Raw genomic sequence first — 22,389 nt, forward strand, 5'->3', positions numbered from 1 at the left:
ATATTTAAGCACATTTAGTGTTTAGTCTAGAACCCAGAGGGCCACATTAAAAGCTCTGGCGGTCCAGATTTGGCCCACGAGCCTCGAGTTTAAAGCATGTGCAATAAATGGTACATCTGAGGAAAGTCACTGTGTCAAATTAAAAATCAGGACGATATCTAACGGTGTTCCTCATGGATGTTTCTTTAGCCCCTGATGTATTTGATCATTTTATAAACAACTCTGGACTAAATACAAATTAACATCTCGTCCCAAAGAAATAAAATATTGTGTGTTTTGTTTTCATTGTGACTACAGAAAGAGTAATTTCACATAAATACCTGCGATGATGATCACTTGTTCAAAACTTGATGTCTGTATCCTAAAAAGTTCTAGTTTTTTCAATTTGTCTGGATTTTTGTGTTTATTCCCAGCAACAAGTTATGGGTTTCTCCTTCTTCAAACTGTTGCTTTAAAGAGAAAGTCTGCCCTCGAGTAAAAGCCACTGAATGTTTGTGGTTCTGTTTACTATGACATGTAATTAAATTAAATCTTTTTTGAAAGTCAGTGAACTCTTAACTGAAAGAATTTTTTTAGCCTCATCAACCTCAAATCAAATCTGGAGCTGGAAAAACAAGTTGGTGCCATTTTTGTTTTGTGGTCGTGGGCCAGATAAATTCAGTTCATGGGCCGCAAATGGTCCACGGGCCGCACTTTGGACACCCCTTCTCATAGAAATAAAAGAAACATGCAGGAATAACATCTCTGTCATGCTGTTTGATAAAAAGTGGGTTATTTTAAAGGTTATATTTAACATCTTTAGTTCTGTTTTTACTTATTTGCAATAATTTGTTAAGCAATGATCCTTTCACATTTCATTCACAAAATGAAATAAATCCAGTTACTTTATCAATGCAGACAGTTTTCAGGCAGTAAAATAAATCAACACAACAGATGAAAACACAACAGATGAAAATCATCGTCTTTGTTCCTGCAGGGTGAAAACTGAACTCCGTCAACCAGAGCTGCTGCAAACGGCTTTCTGTTGCCAAACCTTTTTCCTTATCAACAACGAAACCCATCAAACTCCATTTCCTCTGAAATCACGCTGCGTCTGAGAGCAGAGCCTCTTCACCAACAGAGGGCAGAGTTTGCCTCTGTATCCAGGCAGGATTGAGTGGAGAGAGAAAGTGAGGAAGAGTGAAGATGAAGAGAGAGGGAAAGAGAGAGAGAGACGGGGTTCTTACTTGCAGTCTCGGTCCTCCAGGTCAAAATGCGGGTTGAAGTTGATGAGGATTTTCTGCCCGGGCTCCGGTGCGGTTATGACCCACACGCAGAGCTGGGAGGGCGGGTAGGCGCCGGGGTAACCCGGGGAGGTCAGGTAGTTTGCCGAGTCGATCATGATCTCTCCGCCGCATCTATCTGCACCACAAAGGAAGGCGGGAAGTGATTACAAAGGATTTAAAAAATGACAGCACAATCCAGAAAGAAAGTGGCGGTTTTACGGATGATAGGGCTCTTCACTCAGGGTGCAGCCCTATCAGAGGGCGGCACAACGCCACATGACTTTTCTATTCAAGTCAATTTTAGTGAGCTGCCTCCTGAGTGTAAACAGTCAGAAAACATGGCTGGACATGAAGAAGAATGCATGAATTAAAGGGCTGTTTCACTGTTTTTAAATGACAAAATCTGGAAATCAAACCCTTTAAACCAAAGTTTGAAATGTAAAAATACTTATTCTTTTCACATTTGGACTAACTTTGATTAGAAGAACCAGAAAAACCAACCTGGAGTGGGTGGTGATTCTACTGTAGTTCTGGATAAATTGACAATTTAAATGATTAAATATGACATAATGCCAGTTTCTCCACTCATTTTTCCGACCTTTAACACCTTTGACACAACCATCTGTGTCTCCAGCCAACAGGCTGAATATTTTACATGCATGTAACTGAGAGGGCGCAGGAGGGGTCGCACAATGCGCCTTTTTCTTCCAAGAAGTGCCGCCGAACTGACGCATAAAACGTTTTCCAACTTTCCTGCCGAGTATTTTGGAAAAAATGTGCGACACAAAGTGAAGCGGAGTCACATCCGCGCCATAAGGTGTGATCGCGCTTTTCAAGGTGAGGAGCAGCAAAACGGGCGGCGTGATTAAATTTAATTTTCTCTGTGAATGGTTTATGAAATTGCTTGTTGCCTGGAGATCATGCTTCAGCGCGCAACAGCGGGTTTGGATGGAAATAAAACTAAATTCTTTAGATATCCTTACCATTTTAAACCATTCTCACTTGATTATTAATTTATTATTTCTTCACTTTTGTTTCATCCTATGCTTGTTTGGCTTTTGTTTCCCCCCCTCATCTGTGAATAAATTAAAAGCAAATCGATTCTGGTTCAACTGCAGAAAAACCAGGTGGGAGCCAACAATGCTGATAACAACATGCAAAAAAAAAAAAAAATACGGGTCAATAATAAATGCTGTAATGTCAACCTACCAATGTAAGTGAACGGAGACACCGAGATGATTTGGGTGAAAAGGAACAATAGAAATCCACAGCGCATCCTTAGATTATGGCACCACATCGATAATAAGATAAACCAACCAAAAACAAGACCAAAGAAGAAGAGGAGAGAATCAGAAATAACGGATATTCTCTCAGAGTAAGGGATCTGGTGGTTGTAGAGTCCCCAGCATCCTGCGTTTCACAGGCAACAACTTGGCATCTCCTAGTAGAAAATAATCCAAACGCAAAAAAAGAAACCAACAAAAAAAGAAAAAAAAGAAGCAAAAACCAAAATCCAGAGGCAAAAAGTGGCACCGCTGCGTTCCCGATCTGACACCCGGCAGAAATGATTCACATACTTCCAAAAGGAGGAATAAATTAAAAAATAACACCACAAAAATCAGGGTTCAGCCGAAAAATACCCCGGAGCTCTCCTGGTGTGGACTCCGTGTGGTTCGAGTCCAGCTTCTCTCTCTGCGTGTCTGCTCGCAGCTGAACTGTCAGGAACACACACAGTCTGGTTGTGAGGAGGCAGAAACGGCGGAATTTCCACTCCCCCAAAAATAATAATAAGAAAAATCCCTGCTCCGAGACAGCAGCAACAAGCGACCGCTGCAGAGGAGGGCTGGAGCAAACTGACACTGGTGCGCCCTCTGTGCGCTCCCGACGCGCGTGTGCGGGGCTGGAGGAGGAAGAGGAGGAGGAGGAGGACGAGAAGGAGGAGGTGGCTCACGCAAACTCATGATGGCATGCGGCTCCGTGACACAATCAGATGTGGACAGTAAGATTGAAGCAGATTAATTTGTTCCCGCTGAAAGGACACGCACGCCTGTTGTCACGACGATCACATTAAATGCTCGTTTATATCCCTTTGAAATGTCACAAAAGTTGTTCTGAAAGAAGTTTAGGATATTTTATGTTTTAAATGAACATGTTTTCGATGACAGCACTAGGGCAGAGTCATAGGGCAATAAAACTAATACGAGAATAGTCATACAATTCCGGGAATAAAGTCATAACACACGATTAAGTCATAACATTTTGAGAATAAAGTATTACGAGATTAAAATAGAATAAAGTCGTAGGAGAATAGTCATTAAAGTCGTACAATTACAACAATAAAGTCTTAGGCTACAAGAATAAGTCATGTATTACAGAATAAAGTCATAAAGTTGCGTGTATAAAGTCATAGTATTACCAGAATAAAGTCGTAATATTTTGACTTTTTTACCGTACAAATTTATTCTCGTAATATTATTACTTTTTTTACCGTCTTAGTTTCTGATGTATACCTGCCATTTCGATCATTCAGCGATTTTTGGCAATGTGCTCACGAAATTTGTCACCAGTTTAGTTAAGCTGCTATTAGTGAAACGGAAGTGCGCTCAAACACCGGAAGTTTGCTCCATATTTACTTCCGCGTTCGAAAATACGGTGGCTAACTTATTTTCTAGAGCTACTTTTAATCTGACATTTCCCAACCTCATGAGTTTTGTGTTATTAATTTGTGTTATTTTTTGTAATACCTCCATTGTAAACAAATTTTACCAGCTAGCGTTAGCGCAGAAGCACAGCAGCCACCATTGAGGGTTTATGTTTAAACTGGTTTATGTTGTTGTACAGTGGACCCTTCCTATTCTGTATCAGTATTCACTATGTTGTTGATTTCATGTGGAACATATAGACAGAGTACTAAAAACAGATAAAGCTGAGCTTCTGCCTTTTGTTCTTGTGAAAGGTAGCATTAGCACCAACATTATTATTAAGCTAACAAAGTAAAAACTGAAAGTTTTTGTTAACTGAAATAAATAGAATCAGTAATTAATGGGAGAAAACGTAACTGTAACTATATAGTGGGTTTATAAAACAAAGCATACTGAAATTATATACATAATATCCTTTGTTTTCATGTTTATGATTTTCTTCATTAGCCTTTCGAACCAATGTGAAATAAATATCCACAAAATGGCGTCAGCAAAAATTGGGAGAAAACACCAGAGTCAGTCGGTTGTTCAACATAAACTGAATACATTTTTAAAAATCTTTCATCAGTATTCATTACCCAATAGATGCATAATCCCAATACTTTGACCTTTTTGAATTCTACACCTAAATAATAAAACAAATAATAAACAAATAAAACACACCTGTTCTTTTGGTTTACAGAAAGCTGGGTTATCCCTCCAGTTCAGCCAGCTCTTACAGGAGTATAGAACAGCAACATTTTAAAGAGCTAATTAACCATAGGTTTCACAAGTTGAAGGATTGCTGTTAGTTTGCATTTTATTGATTACTGTGTCAATTATTTGACAGTAAAATAATTAATTTGGTGTAATTTACTGTTGCCATCAACGTTGCTTTATTAGCAGCAATTCTTATGGAATACGATAAAAGTCAGGATAGACGGACAAAAATTGTAATAACACTGTCCTGTTGACCAAATTATCTTTATATATATTATCTAAAAACTAGTTTCCTTCCCACATAAAAGAGTTTCCACTTTCTCTATGCCATTTTTTTCATCAGATTACTAAAAAGCAGAAGCAAATCCTGAAAAGGAGATTAACGGTTTGTCATATTAGCTGACAAACTTCTACAATCTGGGTCAAACCAAACCTCCCTTTTCCTTTCATTTTTATCGTACGCAATGCAAACGACTGCATGAACATAAAATGAGCAAAATGAAAGCCGTAAACAATGGCTGTATTTTTTATTCATGACCTCAGTTTGTCTAAAATCCCCTCTGCATGGTAAACACAAGACTGCAGCGCCTCTAATTAACAAAAGCTTCCTTCTTCAGCGCATCTTTAATGCCAAATAAAGATAAAATTGTGACTATAAAACACTTTTTTAATCTTGTAAATTGTGATTTGGTGTAATTAATTTAAGCCAGGCTGGTCAACCTTCAAGTCTGTTTGTGTTTTGTGAATAAGAGTTGTTCACTTTCAGTTTGCCTGTTAATCTCTGCAACAGTTGCTCAGATTAAGGTCAACATCTCAGAGGATTTGAACTTCTACAATAAAAGTAAAATAAAACTAGTAAATTACTTTCTAATTTAAACAGTAGCCAAAAGAAAATACACACACACACACACACACACACAAGACAGTCTGAGTATTTTAAGCTCTGCAAAATGGATATTTACCAAATAAAAGCAGTGAGAGCAACAGGAGCGAGATTTACCTTCAGGCCAGCAGCTGGGCTATAAAAATTTAACACTTAAAAAAACAAACACAGATGAGAAAACACACTGTCTCATTGAATACAGAAGCATAAAAATATCAGCACACCGCTGCTCCAAATACTGAAAATAAATAAAAATAAAGATGATAGATTCCTTTAAATATTTAAATTGAAATCACCGTACTTCAATCTTCAAATATATTAACAGTTACACCTCTTTTGGTAATAATTATGACTTATAAACTACACTGAAATGAATCCTTTTAAGATCTATTTTGACTAGTGAGAGTATTTATATGCAACAATTGTATTTTAATTTGTGCAAACTGTTGTTCTTTTTACAAGAACATTTTAAGTACAGGGCTCACACATAATGAAAACCTAAAATTTTATTGGAAAATAAGACTTAGAAATAAACACTTTAAGTAAAGAAGTGTAACTTTTTGAATTGAATTACTGCAATAAAATTACCTTCTTTAACACTTTATTTTAGCATGTCCCCAATAGAGGTTATACTGCAATAAGTGCACCACTGGTTTAATCAGACTGTCAGAGATGTTAATGTCAGTTTTATCTCTACAAAATATTTAAAAACAACAGCAGCAGCAGCTGACCAAAGTACTTCACAATTTACACCAACCATCATAACAAAAACAAAGATTAAAATAATAAAATAAAACATAAAGATATTTAACAGCAAGCAGAAAACAAGTTGGATAAATAAATCAAATAAAACAGCAACTCAAACTGTAGTAAAAGGATTAAAAGTCTTATGGTACCAACAGCCTTAAGATGTCTGGCAGCCATCTTGGAAACTGAACTCGGCATCTGACTGTATTTCCAAACAGGAAGTCCGAAAAACACACATTTATCCGTAAAACATGCTTTATTCCCACCTTCCCTCACTCCTTTTAAATGACACAACATGGCGTCTTGGTCTGATGCTGAACTGGGATAAAAAATAGAGCAAAAAAGCAGCAAAAACTCAAAAAGGAAAACTTTAAAGAGGCAGTATTATGTGCTTTGTAGGCACAAAGAGCCATTTTATAGCACAATTAAATAACAAAGTTACCTTCAGCTCGTAAAAACATGCTGCATATGAAATATGGCTCCTCCATTAACCCTTTGACAACATTTTACAAGCTTAGCACTGAGGAGTAGCTCCTATAATGAGCTCAGCAGATATGCAGTTGCACCAGGTGTTTGCTAATTGCTGCTGACTAGTCTGAAGGAGCTGAGTAGGGGGAGAAGCTGCGTCCCCGAAGGCGGAGCTAAGGCCACCCAGGCGTTTTGCACAGCTGTATGGTTGCCATGGAGATTAAAGGATTTCTCCAACATGAATGAAAGAATCAAAGCATCACTCCAGGTGTTTCTCTTTGAGAGAATAATCTTATTTAATGATGTAAAGTAAAAAAAAAAACAGCAAACCAACTTAAAAAACCCCAAAAAAGTCTCGTTCTTAGGAAGGGAAATATAAAAAAGTGAGGGATACGCCGCATAAACTGAACCGGATTACCACAAAAAGAGAGAATTACGAAGTGGATGACTGGAGATGAAAGCACCGTAAAGACCAAACAATGAGCCGCTGACTTTCCCTGGCATAGCAACTCGCTAACTATCCTCTCAAACAGTTTGTATTACAATCCGGAAATCCCAACAGACTTTAATGCTTCCGCTCAAATGTGATTCAGAATCCAGTATTGGTCCGCAGATTATTTTTCCACACAGTGGAAGATGATATAAAAACGGTTGGCAGCGACGCACGCCCCCCCGACTCTGCCAAACATGACAGCGGAGCCATCAGTCACTAAGTCAGTGTTATTTCTGCAAAGCCAGAACAGAACTTCAGCTTTTCAAGACTGATTACTACTATTTGCTTTTCTGTTGACGGATCATATTTTTGTTATCGGCATCTTGACATTTTCACATTTCATGCAAAGCACTTCCATTAATTCACAGTCATTAAACAGCCTGATAAATTACTCTATGTTTACGATCATTAATCATCAGAAGTTTGTTTTGTTTGCTCTTCTTTTTTAGGTGAGAGTGGAAAATATTAGGCTGCAAACAGATGTTCAGTCAAATTCAGGGTCTCTGTTGTGAAATATGTTTTTGACTTTAATGGCACTTTCTGGTTTAATTTACATACTTATTTTTGACTCAACAGAAAACATTTTCAATCGGAAAACTGAATTTGATGACAAAATCACTTGGAAAAATATGTGAATTTAAGACTTTTCTTGAGGTGACAAGTTGTTAATGAGTGCAGTATCTCAGTTTTTACTCGGGATGAAACAGCAGAAAAACATTTTTATCACATCTTTTGGTGCCTGCAGTTGAGTTTCCATTACAAATGTTGGTAAAACTTTGTTGTTATTCTGTGAATTTAAAATAAAACAAACTATTTTGCAATTGTGATGTTTCCATTAAATAAGAAACGATTAAAATTAAAGTTTGTTTATGTGATAAGTCAGTAAAAATTATACGACGCCATGACCCTCCACCTACTTCTTGTTGTCTTCTTTGTGGTAACATCCAACTTAAATGTGGCCAAAAGAAAAAAAAAACATCTTTGTCATCTTATGGCCAAAACTTTTAAATCAATAAACAAAAGTTTTCAAAATCGTTGTTTCCATTAAAGGGGCAGTGCAACGCATTTTCCAGGCACATAGTGTCATTTTATAACACAGTTAAGTAACTATCTTACATTCAGTTGGTATAAAAATGCTACAAATATCAAATATGCCTTAAAATAAATTTAGCTTTGTAATTTAATGCCTGAAAATTGGGTCTATGTCTCTTTAAAAACTCCTGCTCTTTTTAAAACTCCGCCTCCTTCATTTACCCTTTAATAACAATTTTACAAGCATTTCACTGAGAAGCAGCTCCTATAATGAGCTCAATAGTTCCACCAGGTGTTGGCTAATTGCTGCTGGCTAGTCTGAAGGAGCTGATAGAGGGAGGAGCTGTGCCCTTGAAGGCGGAGCTAAGGTCGTCCAGGTGTTTTGCACAGCTGAATGGTTGCCATGGAGACTAAAGGATTTCTCCAGGTATGTTTTTGATGAGGGAGTAACATTATTTAATGATGTAAAGTTAAAAAAATATGTCGTAACACTGTCCCTTTAAGCAAATTTATATTTAAAATTTCAAATTGAGCAGTTACATGCTGAAAGGAAACGCAGCTTGTGACTCGTCTTTTTCTCTTCTAACCAATATCATCTTCCTCCTAGAAATACATATATATATGGAGAGCACTCTCATGAAGTGCAGTAAAAAGCCACTTAAACATCCATAATATTCACAACCTTTAAAAGGGCTGAATAAAATGAAAGTGGGAATTTTCAAAGAGGGCAGAGACGACGAGTGAGTGAACGCATGAAGGCTAGAAAAACTCATGGATCCTCATGAGGAGTCAGCATGCAGAGGCGCCACACACCCACACACCTGCAGGCGCATGCAGGTAACGTCTGTGGAATGATGGAGGAGGGACCGCCTTTCCACAGCGACACGGACAGACCTCCGTAATTACAGGATCCTGATCCATTCCCTGCTGAGGTGAGTTTTCAGCAACACCAAGCTTCTGAGTCAGGTTATAACTTAATTAAATACACACTTTCCATCAATCTAAGGTAACTTTGGCATTTTTCACTGATTCAGAACAACATAAATGTGTTTTTCTGATAAGCTGCTGGTTACTAATTTACTTTAATTTGAAATCATATTGCTAAATTTTCAGCTGTTTGAGTAAACCAAACTCTCTACTCCCTAATAACAGAGTTAAGTGCTTTAACGTGGGGGTATTTTATATTATATATTTTCCAGGCACATAGTTCCATTTCATAGCTCAATCAAGTAACTGTTACTATGTCACTCTGAAAATGAGTATAAAAGCACCACAAGACCAAAGAAAAACTTTAAAAGCTTCAGAAAGCGTCAAGAACTATTGACCAAAACCAAATTGAAAGAAAAAACATGGAGAAAACGACAGACTTCACTCTCAAGATGTCCGCTTTGTGCCTGATTCACACGTCAGGAGTTTAAAAGTGTCAGGTGATTCTCAAAACCTGAAACCCCTACCAAGGTATTCTAGGTGCAAAAGTATTTGTGGATTGTAACTGAGAAGTTGGAAGTGGCAGAGGAAAATACTACAGGAGGTTTGTAATTATATATTTCCTTTGTCACAAATACAAAGCATCAGCTCCACCTTTTTGAATCCTTAAGACACAAATTGTGTTCTCTGAGTCACACTTTAAGAAAAATGTTACACTTACAGTCTTTCCCAAAATTATCCAAACCAAATGGTGCCAAAAAAGAGTCACATGATCAACAAGTGGATGTTACTACTGAAGGAAACGACAATGAAGACAATAGGAAGTGGAGGGAGAACGATGGTGCGATATGTTTTTCTAGGGATCTATCTTGGGAGCAAACTTATTTACGCGTGATTTTAAATGTGATTCTTATTTAATGGAAATACCCCACTAACTAGATTGTGTTTTTTCTACTTTAGCAGCATAGAAACAAAATTCAGCAAACATTTGTAATGGGAATGCAGCTGGTTTCATGAAGTTGGATGAAAGTAAATTTCAGTGCTTTTATTGGATCTGGAGCACCTGAACATGATAAAACAAATCTGATATGTCAGGCTTTGTCCTACAATGTGTACCAGAAACAAAGAGATTTTACTTCCAAGACGGTGAAATCTCCTAAAACCTCTCGAGGTGAAACCGAAGTTCAGAGAAAACAAACATGGCTGGCGAAAAGGAAGCTATGGTGATAGTTTGTGGACTATTTTTACCAAAGAAAAAACACAAAAGACGGTGTACCATGGCCGTTTTGTCTTCTGTCGTTTGGATTCTGCCTCCATGTGTCCGTCACTTTGCTTTCTGATTGGCTACACGTCACATTCATGTTCATTTTCAACATGTTAAATATCCCTAATCATTCTTTCCACAAGAAGAATATCAGCTAAGTTTATCTTCATAGACATCACAATAATCGGAGCGTCCTCAAGGGAATAATCGGAACTCAATTCAGCAGTGAAATCTTGTAAATCTGAGCTTTAAAGAATATTTTCCAAACTTTCCAGACTTATTTCCACCAAACCATCGTGTACAGACGCTTCTAAACATGCACACTTATTCAACCCCAATCTGAACGGGTATCTTCACACAACATGAGGTCACCATGCGGATAAGATCTCACCGCCTGGGACCGAAACAAATGGCCTTGTCTGGTTCACACAGCAGGAACAAGCTTCTATTTTCACCCTGTTTTAGAGCCACTGTCTGCATCTGCCTTGACCTCTTCAAAAGACCAAATGAAGGAACAACATGATCCATACTGGCCAGAAAAACGCCTTGTTTATCAGGATTCAGGCTGTGATGATTACTGCGAGTATGAGGGAGAGGATAGAAAAGGAGCAGCGGGTAAAGTTTGATCTGTTCTGCTGCTAGTTTGGCCCACGTCTTTTTTTAATAAGCCTGAAAACAATACATCAGACTTGACATGAGGTTCGCTTTATGCTATGAATTTTAAATGTTTGCCTCAAAACAAAACCGCAGGGATGACTCATCCACATGGTCTGTAAGTACTTAGAGAAAAATCACATTTTCCCACCTTTTAAATCCATTCAGCACTCTTTCCTGTGATTGTTTCGCTCCAGCTCAACAGCTGACTTGAGCTAATTTGTAATTGCAGATATTAGTTTAACATAGGTGCATTTAATAAGGAAACTAGTGTCAAATTTTTTAAAATAAAATTAATGCTCACTCTCACAGAAAACTATTTAAAAAAAAACTTGTATTATTTGGAAGATTGTACACTGAATTAAATTGAAAACATAATTGGAAATGAAGGTATCAAAATTAACATTTAAACCCAAAAATGTTGAGGTCTGAATATAAAACCAAGTGGAACGCCTGAATTTAATAATCTGAATATCACAAGAAATCTCATTCCAGTTATAATGCTGGACAGGATATCGCCTGTAAAGAACATGTTCATTTTTAGCTGTTTTAATCTTCTCACTTTAAATCCAAATAAGCTGTTCAACATTTACACTCGCATGTGAAAATGGCTGCCAACAGATGCACAATAAAACAACTGTAGACCTCTGAGAAGCATGAGTAGAGCCTTCTACACAACCAACAAAAATGCAGAAAGTTGTTTCTGGATGGTAAGTCAACAACAAAACACTTGTCCTTTCCAGCAGCCATTGTACAGCAAATAAAGCAGTAAAACTAGATGACCAAACATGCTAAGCCTGGGTTGCTAGGCAACGGCACAGCGCCAGTCAAATGTGACTCAACAGCTGGGAAGTTTGTGAAAAGCCTCAATTTCTGGACGCCACAACACATTAAGTTATTGGTGAAAAAGGGCTGGGTGTTTTTTATTAGCAGCTTAGACCCAAAATGGAAGAACAAAAACATGCAAAAAGTAAAATTTGCAGAATAGCTCCCCTTTCAAAAACTCAAGCAAAGAGATAAAACTGTAAAAACTAACATTTTCAAATGACCAACGGCGATTTTCAGGTGTCATACAGATTTTCCGCTTAAAGAGAGTCATAAAAAGATTTACAATCAAAAATACCACAAACAGAAAGAGGAAAAACGAAAACCATAAGACACCTTTTACTCTGTTATAATTTAAAGATTTATTGCTGACAAGGTCAGCCACTGAAATGTTATTGCGAAGTACTAAAAATAATAAAATGGAAGCAATAAAGGACACTGCTGGCTCGTTTACGGAGAAGCACTGCAGTTTGCCACTGAAATGCAGCTGCTCACAGTGACATGTGGTAATTATTACCATGATTTGTGTACAAGGCTTTTGACCTGGGAGCTCAGGTGAAAATCTGTTATAAATACGAGCTCAAACTGGGGAAACTTCGCCTCCTACTTTCAATAAAACTATAAAACTCACAGCAGTTCAGAACTTTCTGTGAAATGTTCAAGGCTGCTGCATAAAATCAGATTTCTGTCAAGCCGATCCTCATTTGTTGTGAGTCACGTCTGAGTCAGAAACGGCTGAAAGTCGTACCTTTTGTGCCTGTGAGCAGGAGCTGAGCTTCATTACTCAGTAAGTCTGAGCAGCGGCACAACAGTGAGTCAGTGTTGATCACACAACGTCCAACCAGATGAATTGGGCAACAGTTTGACTGAATTTGATTAATTTCTTCAAGGTTCTGCATTTTAAAAGGTAAAGGCAACAATGTAAGTCATGAATACGTATATTAGATATGCTATAAACCATCACAAGCAACATCTTTAGCTTGTTAGCACTGAGTTGGACCCCTTTTACCTTCATATTTCTTGAGCCCTTTTGCCAGAGTTCATTCTTTAGAGATCTTGAACCATTTTATTTTGGCAACCAGCAGCCAAATCTCCCATTCTACCACATCCAAAAGGATTTCTGCTGGACTGAGATCTGGTGAAACCACTGGAGAGAAGTGGACTTATCAACAGATTGAGTTGGTTTGATCTTTATCAAACATTGCTCTATCATGTTGGGAGTCTGAGAATGGGAACACGGTGGTTATAGAAGGACGGACATGGACACAAATATGCCATTTTCCCACTTTAGACTTGGTTCGACTGGAGACCAAAATGGTAACATTTGTTACATCTTCAGCTGCTGTGGTTCTCGTTCTCAGTGCACTGTGAAAAAAACAACCAAACTCTTTGGAAAACCTGTTCCCCTCCTCACCTGTGGGGGCGCTGCACCAAGAGCCACCGAAGCAAATGACACTTGTTTCCATTTTGTTCTTCACAAAATGGAAACAAAAATGGAGTGGCGTCAGATTTTAGCGGTTGTAGGATTTCTTTCTTGTCGTTGGTAAAAGTCCACAATCCATTTCTCCTGCTAGCGCTCGACTCTCGTGTTTGTTTTGATTGTATTTACCCAGAATGCCCTGCACTGTAAGCCCACTTTCTGCTTTTGAAGCGGTCTCTGGTTCGCTTAGCGTTCTCATATGGGTTCACTTTAACCGAACCCAGACCAGTACATTTTTATTGTAACGTAAATAGTCTTTATGATGGTCAAATAGACATGAACATGTTGTAAGTTTTTAAATTAACCAACTCAGTAGCACATTTCTTGTACTCTACATGTTGAAATCTTGCCCTTACTGCGCAGCCTTTTTATTCCTTATTCTGTTTTTACATATTTTATATTCTTTGTGTGATTCTTCTTGCTCTGATTGCCTGTCACTTTGCTGCTGCTGCACTGAAATGTCCCCATTGTAGGACAATAAAGGATTTTTTTATTTTATCTGTCAAACACCACCTGCGGCTTGAAACAGGGAAGGAAAGATTAACGTTTTCAGCGAAAGACGACTGATGAATCAGCTTTCACGTTTAAATAAGGTTTTAAAATATATGGATACCAAAACAAAATCAGTAGTTACAAATAAAATAAGAATTATACACTGTCTTAAGTGTGTTTTGGCCCAAGAGCTACAAATAAAACCATTTGTTTTTCAGCTCAAAAGTGTTCCTTTGTTTTAGGTTGTATTGTTTTAACACAGTGTAAGTTATTTTAAATGATCTTTTCAAAGAGCTGGATTTAAAACTTGCCTGTCATCCGCTTGTGTTCTTCATGTTTGCCCAGAGCAATGTTTGCTTCGCTTACTTTTGGGGACAACTGTTCAGCATTTTCCACTTCCATGCTCTTGTGTTGGCACAGTCGTCAGCGGTTCAGCCTCGCTTGGCACCGAGAAACCACCGTGGGGAGGCTCTCGGTGCCGCTGCCAGAATCTGACACTTCCAGGCAATCCTCTACTTTGTCAAGTGATATGAAGAGCTGCTTGTCAAAAAATGGAAAACTGAAACGTCCAACAGAATCCATGTCTGAGGAGGAGGAGGAGGATGAATCCGGGTGGAGTTATATCACTACAGAGTCACAAGCATCAGTCTTAAAGTGCGTGCAAAAAAGGTTTAGATTGTATGTTATAAACCAAAACAGAGACTCTTAGTTGTGCATTTTAAATTAGTTCACTCCATACTTTGTACTGAGAAAACTGAGATTTGTTCATTTCAAACACCATTTTGTTCTCTTTTAGAGAATATCAGGTAAATATATCAACATATTTATACAGTATTTTTCTAAATACAATTAAGCAGCAAATCTATTTTAGAAAAATTAATTTTATGTCCTCTCCCATTCACGCAAAAGTGAAGAATCTGCATTGTTTCTAGATGGTAATTTTGGTATTTTTGGCTACCTTGGGTTGCTAGGTAGCCAAAAATTTCACTCAACTGAGAGCAGCAGTACTTTATCATATTTTTAATCAAGTAAAAGTAAAAAGTAGCCATCTGGGAAATTACTGAAGACTAAAAGAGTATTTGGTAAAAAGTCGACTCAAGTACTGAGTAACTGGTCAATAATATAGTCAGACCAAATTATAAAGTTGAGTGAAAATGTGGGAATTTTACGGACAAAAATGACAATAATTCATGTAAGTAATAAAAAACAAAGCCAGGCAAAAGACACTTCAGTTTCTTTCAACAAAAGAACTTTTTAAATTTTAAACAAACTTTTGGTTAAAACACATTTGTTCTTCATTCAGTTCATTAACTCAGCGAGTACAGAATCCAGAAATTTTCCTCAAGACTAGCGATACTTCATAACAAAATTACTTAAGTAAAAGAAAAAGTACAGCGCAGAATAGTACATTTACATAGGTAAATGTAACTTGTAACTGATTGGGTTGCTAGGTAATGGGCTGTGCTTTGCTGGGGTTGCTAGGTAACGGCGCAGTGCCTGCTCATTTGTACATTCCAGAAGTTTCTGACATGAGTCATTTTCAAGACATCAAAAAATAGTAACTTCAAGCACTTTGGCTGATTTCAGAAGGAATAGAAACACAAATTGAAGTATATATATATACTTACACGTTCATATATATAAAAAACGTGTAAAATGTCTTCTTTAAGATAAAATTGTAAAACAACTGTGCCTAATACAACTCAACAGTAAGCGGCAGATTTAACCAGTTAGTAACACACCAACCAAGATGTATCTAACTTGGCACTTGGGAGCGGGTGGAAACGTGAGAGCATCATGACCCAAAGGTCACAGAAAGTGTGGTCAGTGACCCGGAGTGGGAGGCAGGGAGAAACCAGACTGTAGTGATCATGTTGTCCTAACAAACATTTGGGTTAAATTTAAGACCTTGCTTTGGTTTGAGGTTTCACAATGGGTCAGGCCAGCATCTGAAGGTTAGGCCCATTTTTAAAGAAAATTAAAGTAAGTCAGAGCGTTATGAGGTGATGCAGCCTTTATGTTTGACAGATCTTTCATTAGAGGAAACCTGAAATAACAGACGCAGCGAGACGTTGAGGATTGTGTTTTCAAACTGGAATGTAAGGGGGTGTACGTGACGGAGATATGTCATGCTGAAACTTTTAAGATAGTGCAAAGTGTGAGAGAAAGAGCGTCTGTGTTTGTTAGATAAGACTTTTACAGAACTTGCTGCAATTGGTCCGAGGATTTTTCAGCTGAACTGCTACGGGAGGTCATAGAGCGGCGAGGTCGAGTCCGCTGACTCCCAAGAACCCGAGCAGTTAATTATTGCAAGAGGTCAAGTCTTGACCAATCGTCAGTTTTATTAAATGTTCAAACAGAGCATTCACTGCTACTATGGAGGGGTTATTTACTTTCCTTTAATGTTTGAAAAGAGTCAACTACTCCACATGGTCAGAACTATACTTCTCATTGTAGCTTATTTTATGGGAGAAATAGCTTTTTAGAACAGCTGGAAATCTATAAGTAATTATGGGAAACCATTACTGCAATAAAATCCTTGAACTTATAGACACATTGCAGTATGACGTCTTGCCCCCTGTATCTCCGCTGGAAGGCTGCTAGCTGACAAAGACCGCTGACAAAGACTACCATTGGTTTAAGCTATTGCCAACATAATGCGCTAAATCTTAAATCTTTGCGTGATATATAAAAGAAAAAGGGATGCAGCGCCTCGCTACTAATTGTAAACACTACTACATCTACTTGAGATCAGGAAAAAGGTTTTAATAAAAAAAATAGCAAGGGAGAAGGAAGTAGGTTAGCTATGCTAGCCTGACTTTGACAACCTTAACATGTAGATGTGCTGCAGAATTCGGTCCGTTTCGGTCCAGTTAAAAAATGGAGACCTATCAGTAGAGCAGATGTTTAAATTTGCCAATTTATTATCTACCATATAAATAGCCAATCTACCACAGCAATCTCTTAATAATGGTATTAATAGTCATAAAATAAAGATTAAACCTGAAAACATAAAACAGTAATCCAATGAATTTCTTTGTGTGGAAAATGTCAGTGTTTTTTGTTTTGAATCCGATATATTATTGCAGTTGTTGTTGGTTTCTATGACAACGGGCAGCTGAAGAACTCGTGTGGTTTTGAGTTTTTTGTCAATGTTTTTTCTGCATTATTATTGCCCTGGCTGTGGCAATAATTTTTTAATAACACCTACATCTCCAGTTTTCATTTAATTAACATTGTTCTATCACAGCAGCTCGAATGGATGACAAATAAAACTCATATTTTTGTCCTCCAGCTTTGTGCGTTAAAACTTATTTGTTTTTTGAGTAAATGTAACTAGTTATGACCCAAGTCGACGAACATGCTAGAGCTCTGAATGGGTTGCTAGGTAACGGGCTGGGCTTTGCTGGGGTTGCTAGGTAACGGCGCAGTGCTGCTCATCTATACATTCCGGAAGTTTCTGCCAACAGGTCACCAAAAAATAGTAACTTTAAGCACTTTGGGTGTTTCCCAGAAGCAGTAAAAAGTCATATCAAAGTATTTAGAGAGAAAAAAAACAGGCAAAATGTAAACAATGGATATAAACAATAACATTCTGGCAATTTAACAGTTTAAAACAAATTTGTTTTGATCTTTTTTCTTCTCTTTCACGCCTCCTATATGACCCAGATAAAGGCAAAATGAATATATAGTGGTCATATAAAGACGAGCTGTGGTTCGGTATAAGAAGCGGGAGGCTCGTTGAAGCCATTGTGTCGGTAGCAGAAAGGCGAACGGCATACGTGTAACATCAGAGCAGGCTGGCAGCATGTGAACACGCAGCCTTCTTTGTGGGATTTCTTGTGTCTGATAATGTGGATCAAAGATTGGATGCTAGCTAAGCTGCTTACGTGCCAACCATTGTATTAACATAATCTGCTTTTTCATTTGCACTGGCACGGGAGCAGAGGAAAAGAGCAACAAAGAAGAGGAAGACTTTTTTTTTACACCTTCACTTGAAAACTTATTGTTTGAGATCTTGAGAAGTATTTTTTTTATAAACTGTGAAAGTGACACAAATGTGTTTGTGGGTTTTGCATTTATGGGCATGTTTATAGTAAACTGAAGAAGAAACAAGAATAAGTTTGAGTGGTATTTAGCAGTTAATACACTTGTGATCTTTTGCTAGTGTTTATTTTTTATTTTAATCGCTCAATAATGAAAAAACAAGTTTATTGAAATTGCCATTACCACTGTAATACTTGAAAATGTGCTCAAAACAGTTTTATTGTTTACTGCAATAATTTCTGACAATTTGTTTGTTATTATAACAAACATAGTTATGACATAAACCAAAAGCTAATAAATTGGCCTATTTTCAAGTCATATATTAATAATGGTATAATTTCAAAGACATATAAACTTCAAATTCCAATGTACATTTTAAAATGTCTTCCACTGGAACTGGAAAACATTTTAAATACAAAATAAACAAATAGTAGGTCTAGTTGAGACCAAAGCTCCAGACTGAAGACTTTTATCATCCAGTTTTTGGTAGAAACATACAGAGAAAATAGAAAACAATAAATAATCCAAATGGAAATTATTAATGCAATTAATTGATTAATTTATTTATTCCTTATTACAACAGGCCTAGAAATAAAGTAGTGCATAGTGATTTAATATGCATCTGATTATTTTACATAGTTATTTCACATCAGTTTTAATTAGAAGTAGAAAATATAAAGCATTTAAAACACCAAGTGTGCATCAGCTTCTGTTCCTATAAAACCAAATTTAACTGGCGCCATCAACCAAAATGGCACCATTTGCCACACTGATGTGGGTATACGTCAAAATGCTACACTGCAGTAATCAGCATATCCCAGTGTAACACTCCCATTACCAGTAACCCCAGTGAGCGTTGTGCATCACCAGCCCCACCATCACTGTATTTACATTAGCTAAAACAAATGACTCCAGTCCACAGTTCCTAAATCACCGAGAGCAGCCTGACAACATGTTCAATTTTCCAGCTGCCGCGCCTCATTTTTATTCTGTGTGTAACGTCCAGAGTCACGGAGCACCGCGCGGTTCGGAGGGGAAGAGTGCAGAGGCCAGCGACGGTTTAAAGCCCCATGCATCTTTCCTGTCTGCTGGTTACCCAGTCGATGGTTCACTGGGCCGTGAAGGAGCCGATTTGTTGCCCGTCCCGAGACGAGATCCGGACTCAGAAATCCGCCAAGCTCCAAGAAATAAAACATGATCCATCTTAACAAGTAATTTAGTACAGTACAGGGCAGGTTTGTGGTGAAAAGACGGAGGGAAATGCATATTTTGGGGTGTTTAAGAGCTTAAGAGGAACATGAAAAGTGCTTGATTTCCAACCTGTTTTATTTTTGGAGGTTTCACATCTACGGAATGCAGTTATCATTAGGATTGCTTGAAGATTGGTTTTGTTTATAACTACAATTTAAAGGATTATAGGATTTAGGGCTTGGCAGTTTTTTGTGGTTGGTACATACAGCTGGAAAGACACCAGAACTCTGAAACGTGACAAGAACATTGTCAAAAAAATAGCTGAGCATAGCTTTTGAACATTGAAAGATACTAATATTTTTTTTAAATATGTACTATATTGTATATATGTTTACATTAAAAACATGAAGAAAGTTGTTCATGTACATCTGCAGTGATTTTTTTAAAATAAAACCCTGAAATCAAATTGAGTTTTTGCTTTTTTCCCCTTCAGTTAAAGCTGTTGATTTGCTCTTTTAGCTGATGGCAATTTGCAAATAACAACCTGAAATAGTGATTAAAAACAGACAAATATTGTCTGTCAGAAAAAAGGATTAAACCTTTAAGAGAAAATGTAATTTTCTGTCTTTTGTAGATACTAAGAAATGCCAGATGGATAAATGTTAAAATAGTGGAAACAGACAAGACAACACATCTTTGGCAACAAGATCTTAAAATCTAAAAACATAAAAAGCCAGAGATATTTAAGAAACTTTAATAAATGTCAGTTTCAAACTAAATATTTAGCTGACAAGGTTTGAAACTAAATATGTGAGCAAGTTAAATATTTAGTTCTGCACTAGTTAAATTTTACTTAGTTCTGAGCTAAAAGAGTTTATAAAGAGGTTTGCAAAATGCAGCTTTTATTTTGGTAGTCTACTTCCACTTCTTAGCAAGTTAATTGACATTATCTAATTATTTCATTTGAAGTTAAACACTCAGCTAACTATTTAGCTAACTACATAGTATGTTTGGTATTTAGTTTGAAGGTAAATATTTGCTGCAAATTAAATAATTAGCTTGCCAACTACTTAGCTTGCAAAAGAAATATTTTGTTTGAAACTGTGTTATTCATAAATGAATAACAGTGAAAATATGATGTTGGAGTTAATTTTTTACTGTGTAACTTTACAATCAACATTTGTGTGCCGTGTAACTCAAAAAGAGTTACAGAAATAAACATTTTAATGGTATCCTCATCTACCAGGCTGCAGCTCTGCAAACCGATGGATGGACGGACAATTCTGGAGCAGAACGCACATTTTTCAGGAAGCTGTAATAACCCCAAACATTGTGAGCGAATCATTATATCGGCTGATATTTAGCCTCTAACCACTTTCACTACGAACCCGTCCATCCGCCCAGTCAAAGCCCGCTGATGTGGAAACAGAAACGCAGCTGATGCTCTGTGGTGTCATCTCTTCTGCTGAAAAAAACAGCAGAATGACTCATTCAGAAAGTAGTGAGTCTCTCAGCAGAGACACTGTCACTGCAGCGCATTGATCACTCGCTCAGACCAGACGACAGTTTACAGGCCAATCAATAGTTTGTGTAAATTTTAGTCAAATGAATGAAGGCAGCTGCTTTTTCTGTCACTCTTGGAGTTTAGGGAATCCATCCACACGCTGACACACCAATCTATGACCTTTTGCATCATGTGAAACAGGTCATCTTTGCATTAAAAAGAACCACAAGGACATCAAACCCTGAACTGTGTCAACTCAGCAGCTCTGCAGAACTCATTAATCTGGAGCTGAAACTGCAAATTCCTCCATTAACTCCTGAAATCATGGCTTCGGCTCCAACAGGTGCCGAACAGGCTTCGCCGTTTTATGCGTCAGCCTCGTCAGGATTTGATTTATGAATTGGAAACGACTCCCGAACAGATTTTTTAATTCCCAGCAGAGAAATTAAACTTCATAACGAGATGACTTTCCTCAGACACACTGTTCTCTCGGTCTGATTTACAGTTTATAAAGAAATATTTCTATGTAACAGGCAGCTTGAACAATGGTTGCCTAGCAATGCTGATTAAATAGAAAATCTGCTGTAGGCAAGGTGAGCACTCGTCTGTGCTGTGGTGGTATAACATGACTCAGTTTGTGTTTAAATTGCTCCTCTGAATGGTTTCTTCTCCTCAGCGATGGCTTGTAACGCACATTAACAACATTCAAACGTGATTTCACCGCAACAATGTCACATTAACAACATGTTGGACCGATTTTTATGGCAGATTAAAGACAAAACAAGATAAGGTTCTCATTTCACAGTTTTGGGATAAAATAAAAACAATGGAACGTTCTGACGATTAATCGGATAAAAAAAAAATTAGCACATTCTGAAGATTTATTAGTTAAACACTGAAACCATTTTTATATATTAGAAACACAAAAGATACAAATTAGCTCTACATACTTGAGGAAATGAAGAAAATGTTTTATTAAAGAAATTCATCTTTTACTGTGCCAGTAATGCCAGAATTATTAATAAAGATTTTATGGTGTCCTGATTTAGTGATGTATTTATGTTAATTGTGTTACTACCCCCACACCACTAGAGGCAGTAGCACACCCCAAAAAATGCAACTAAGGACCAGATTTAGAAGAAGATAGAAAGCTACAGAATTTATTAAGAACTGTGAGCTTTGCTTAAGCAGAAGACAGGAGTTCAAATCCATTCTGAGAGTGAACTTTATTCCTAAAGGTGAAAATATCACAGATCTGAAAATAAAATAAAAACGGGAGGCAGCAGATAATGTAGGACAAAGCTTCCACTTCATTTCCGGAGTGGAACGGTCCAATATACATTTAGCAAGGGCAGCGGAGGAAATGAACGAAGACGTTCAGTCCGTGTTGGCCACACCTCTAAATACTGAATAAAGATTAATAGCCATCGGGTTCGGATCGGTACTTTTCTCTTAGCAATGGCGAATGGTTGTTTACAGAGCACGTAATTTCCGGTAAGCTTCATAGCGTCTACCTGGCGCATTACATACATCACCGGCCAATGTTAGGGTAAAATTTAACACCAAAACAGAGTCTCCAGTAAGCCAAAAATACTCAAAACACCTAAACAGTTTTCTTTCGATGCAGAGAACCAGCAAAACTACAAACCAAGATACCCCATGCAGTTACCAGTAGTCAGATAAAACAGGAGACAATTTCACCAGCTAGGCTAATAA

General features: G+C 37.5%; 1 protein-coding gene across 3 annotated transcripts in view; it reads right to left on the minus strand.

Annotated features, from left to right (window-relative positions):
- LOC122841291 (neuropilin-1a-like) overlaps positions 1 to 22,389 on the minus strand; it is a 130,388-nt gene that overhangs the window by 79,492 nt on the left and 28,507 nt on the right. For 2 of the 3 annotated variants that reach the window (XM_044134488.1, XM_044134489.1), the window contains one exon: positions 1,227 to 1,401. In XM_044134488.1, coding sequence (XP_043990423.1) covers positions 1,227 to 1,401 — 175 coding nt within the window. Of the gene's footprint in view, positions 1 to 1,226; positions 1,402 to 2,474; positions 3,123 to 22,389 lie in introns of those variants that run through there. The other variant, XM_044134487.1, reaches the window with a different exon arrangement.

Source organism: Gambusia affinis, linkage group LG12, assembly GCF_019740435.1.
Source record: "Gambusia affinis linkage group LG12, SWU_Gaff_1.0, whole genome shotgun sequence".
Classification (NCBI taxonomy): Eukaryota; Metazoa; Chordata; class Actinopteri; order Cyprinodontiformes; family Poeciliidae; genus Gambusia; species Gambusia affinis.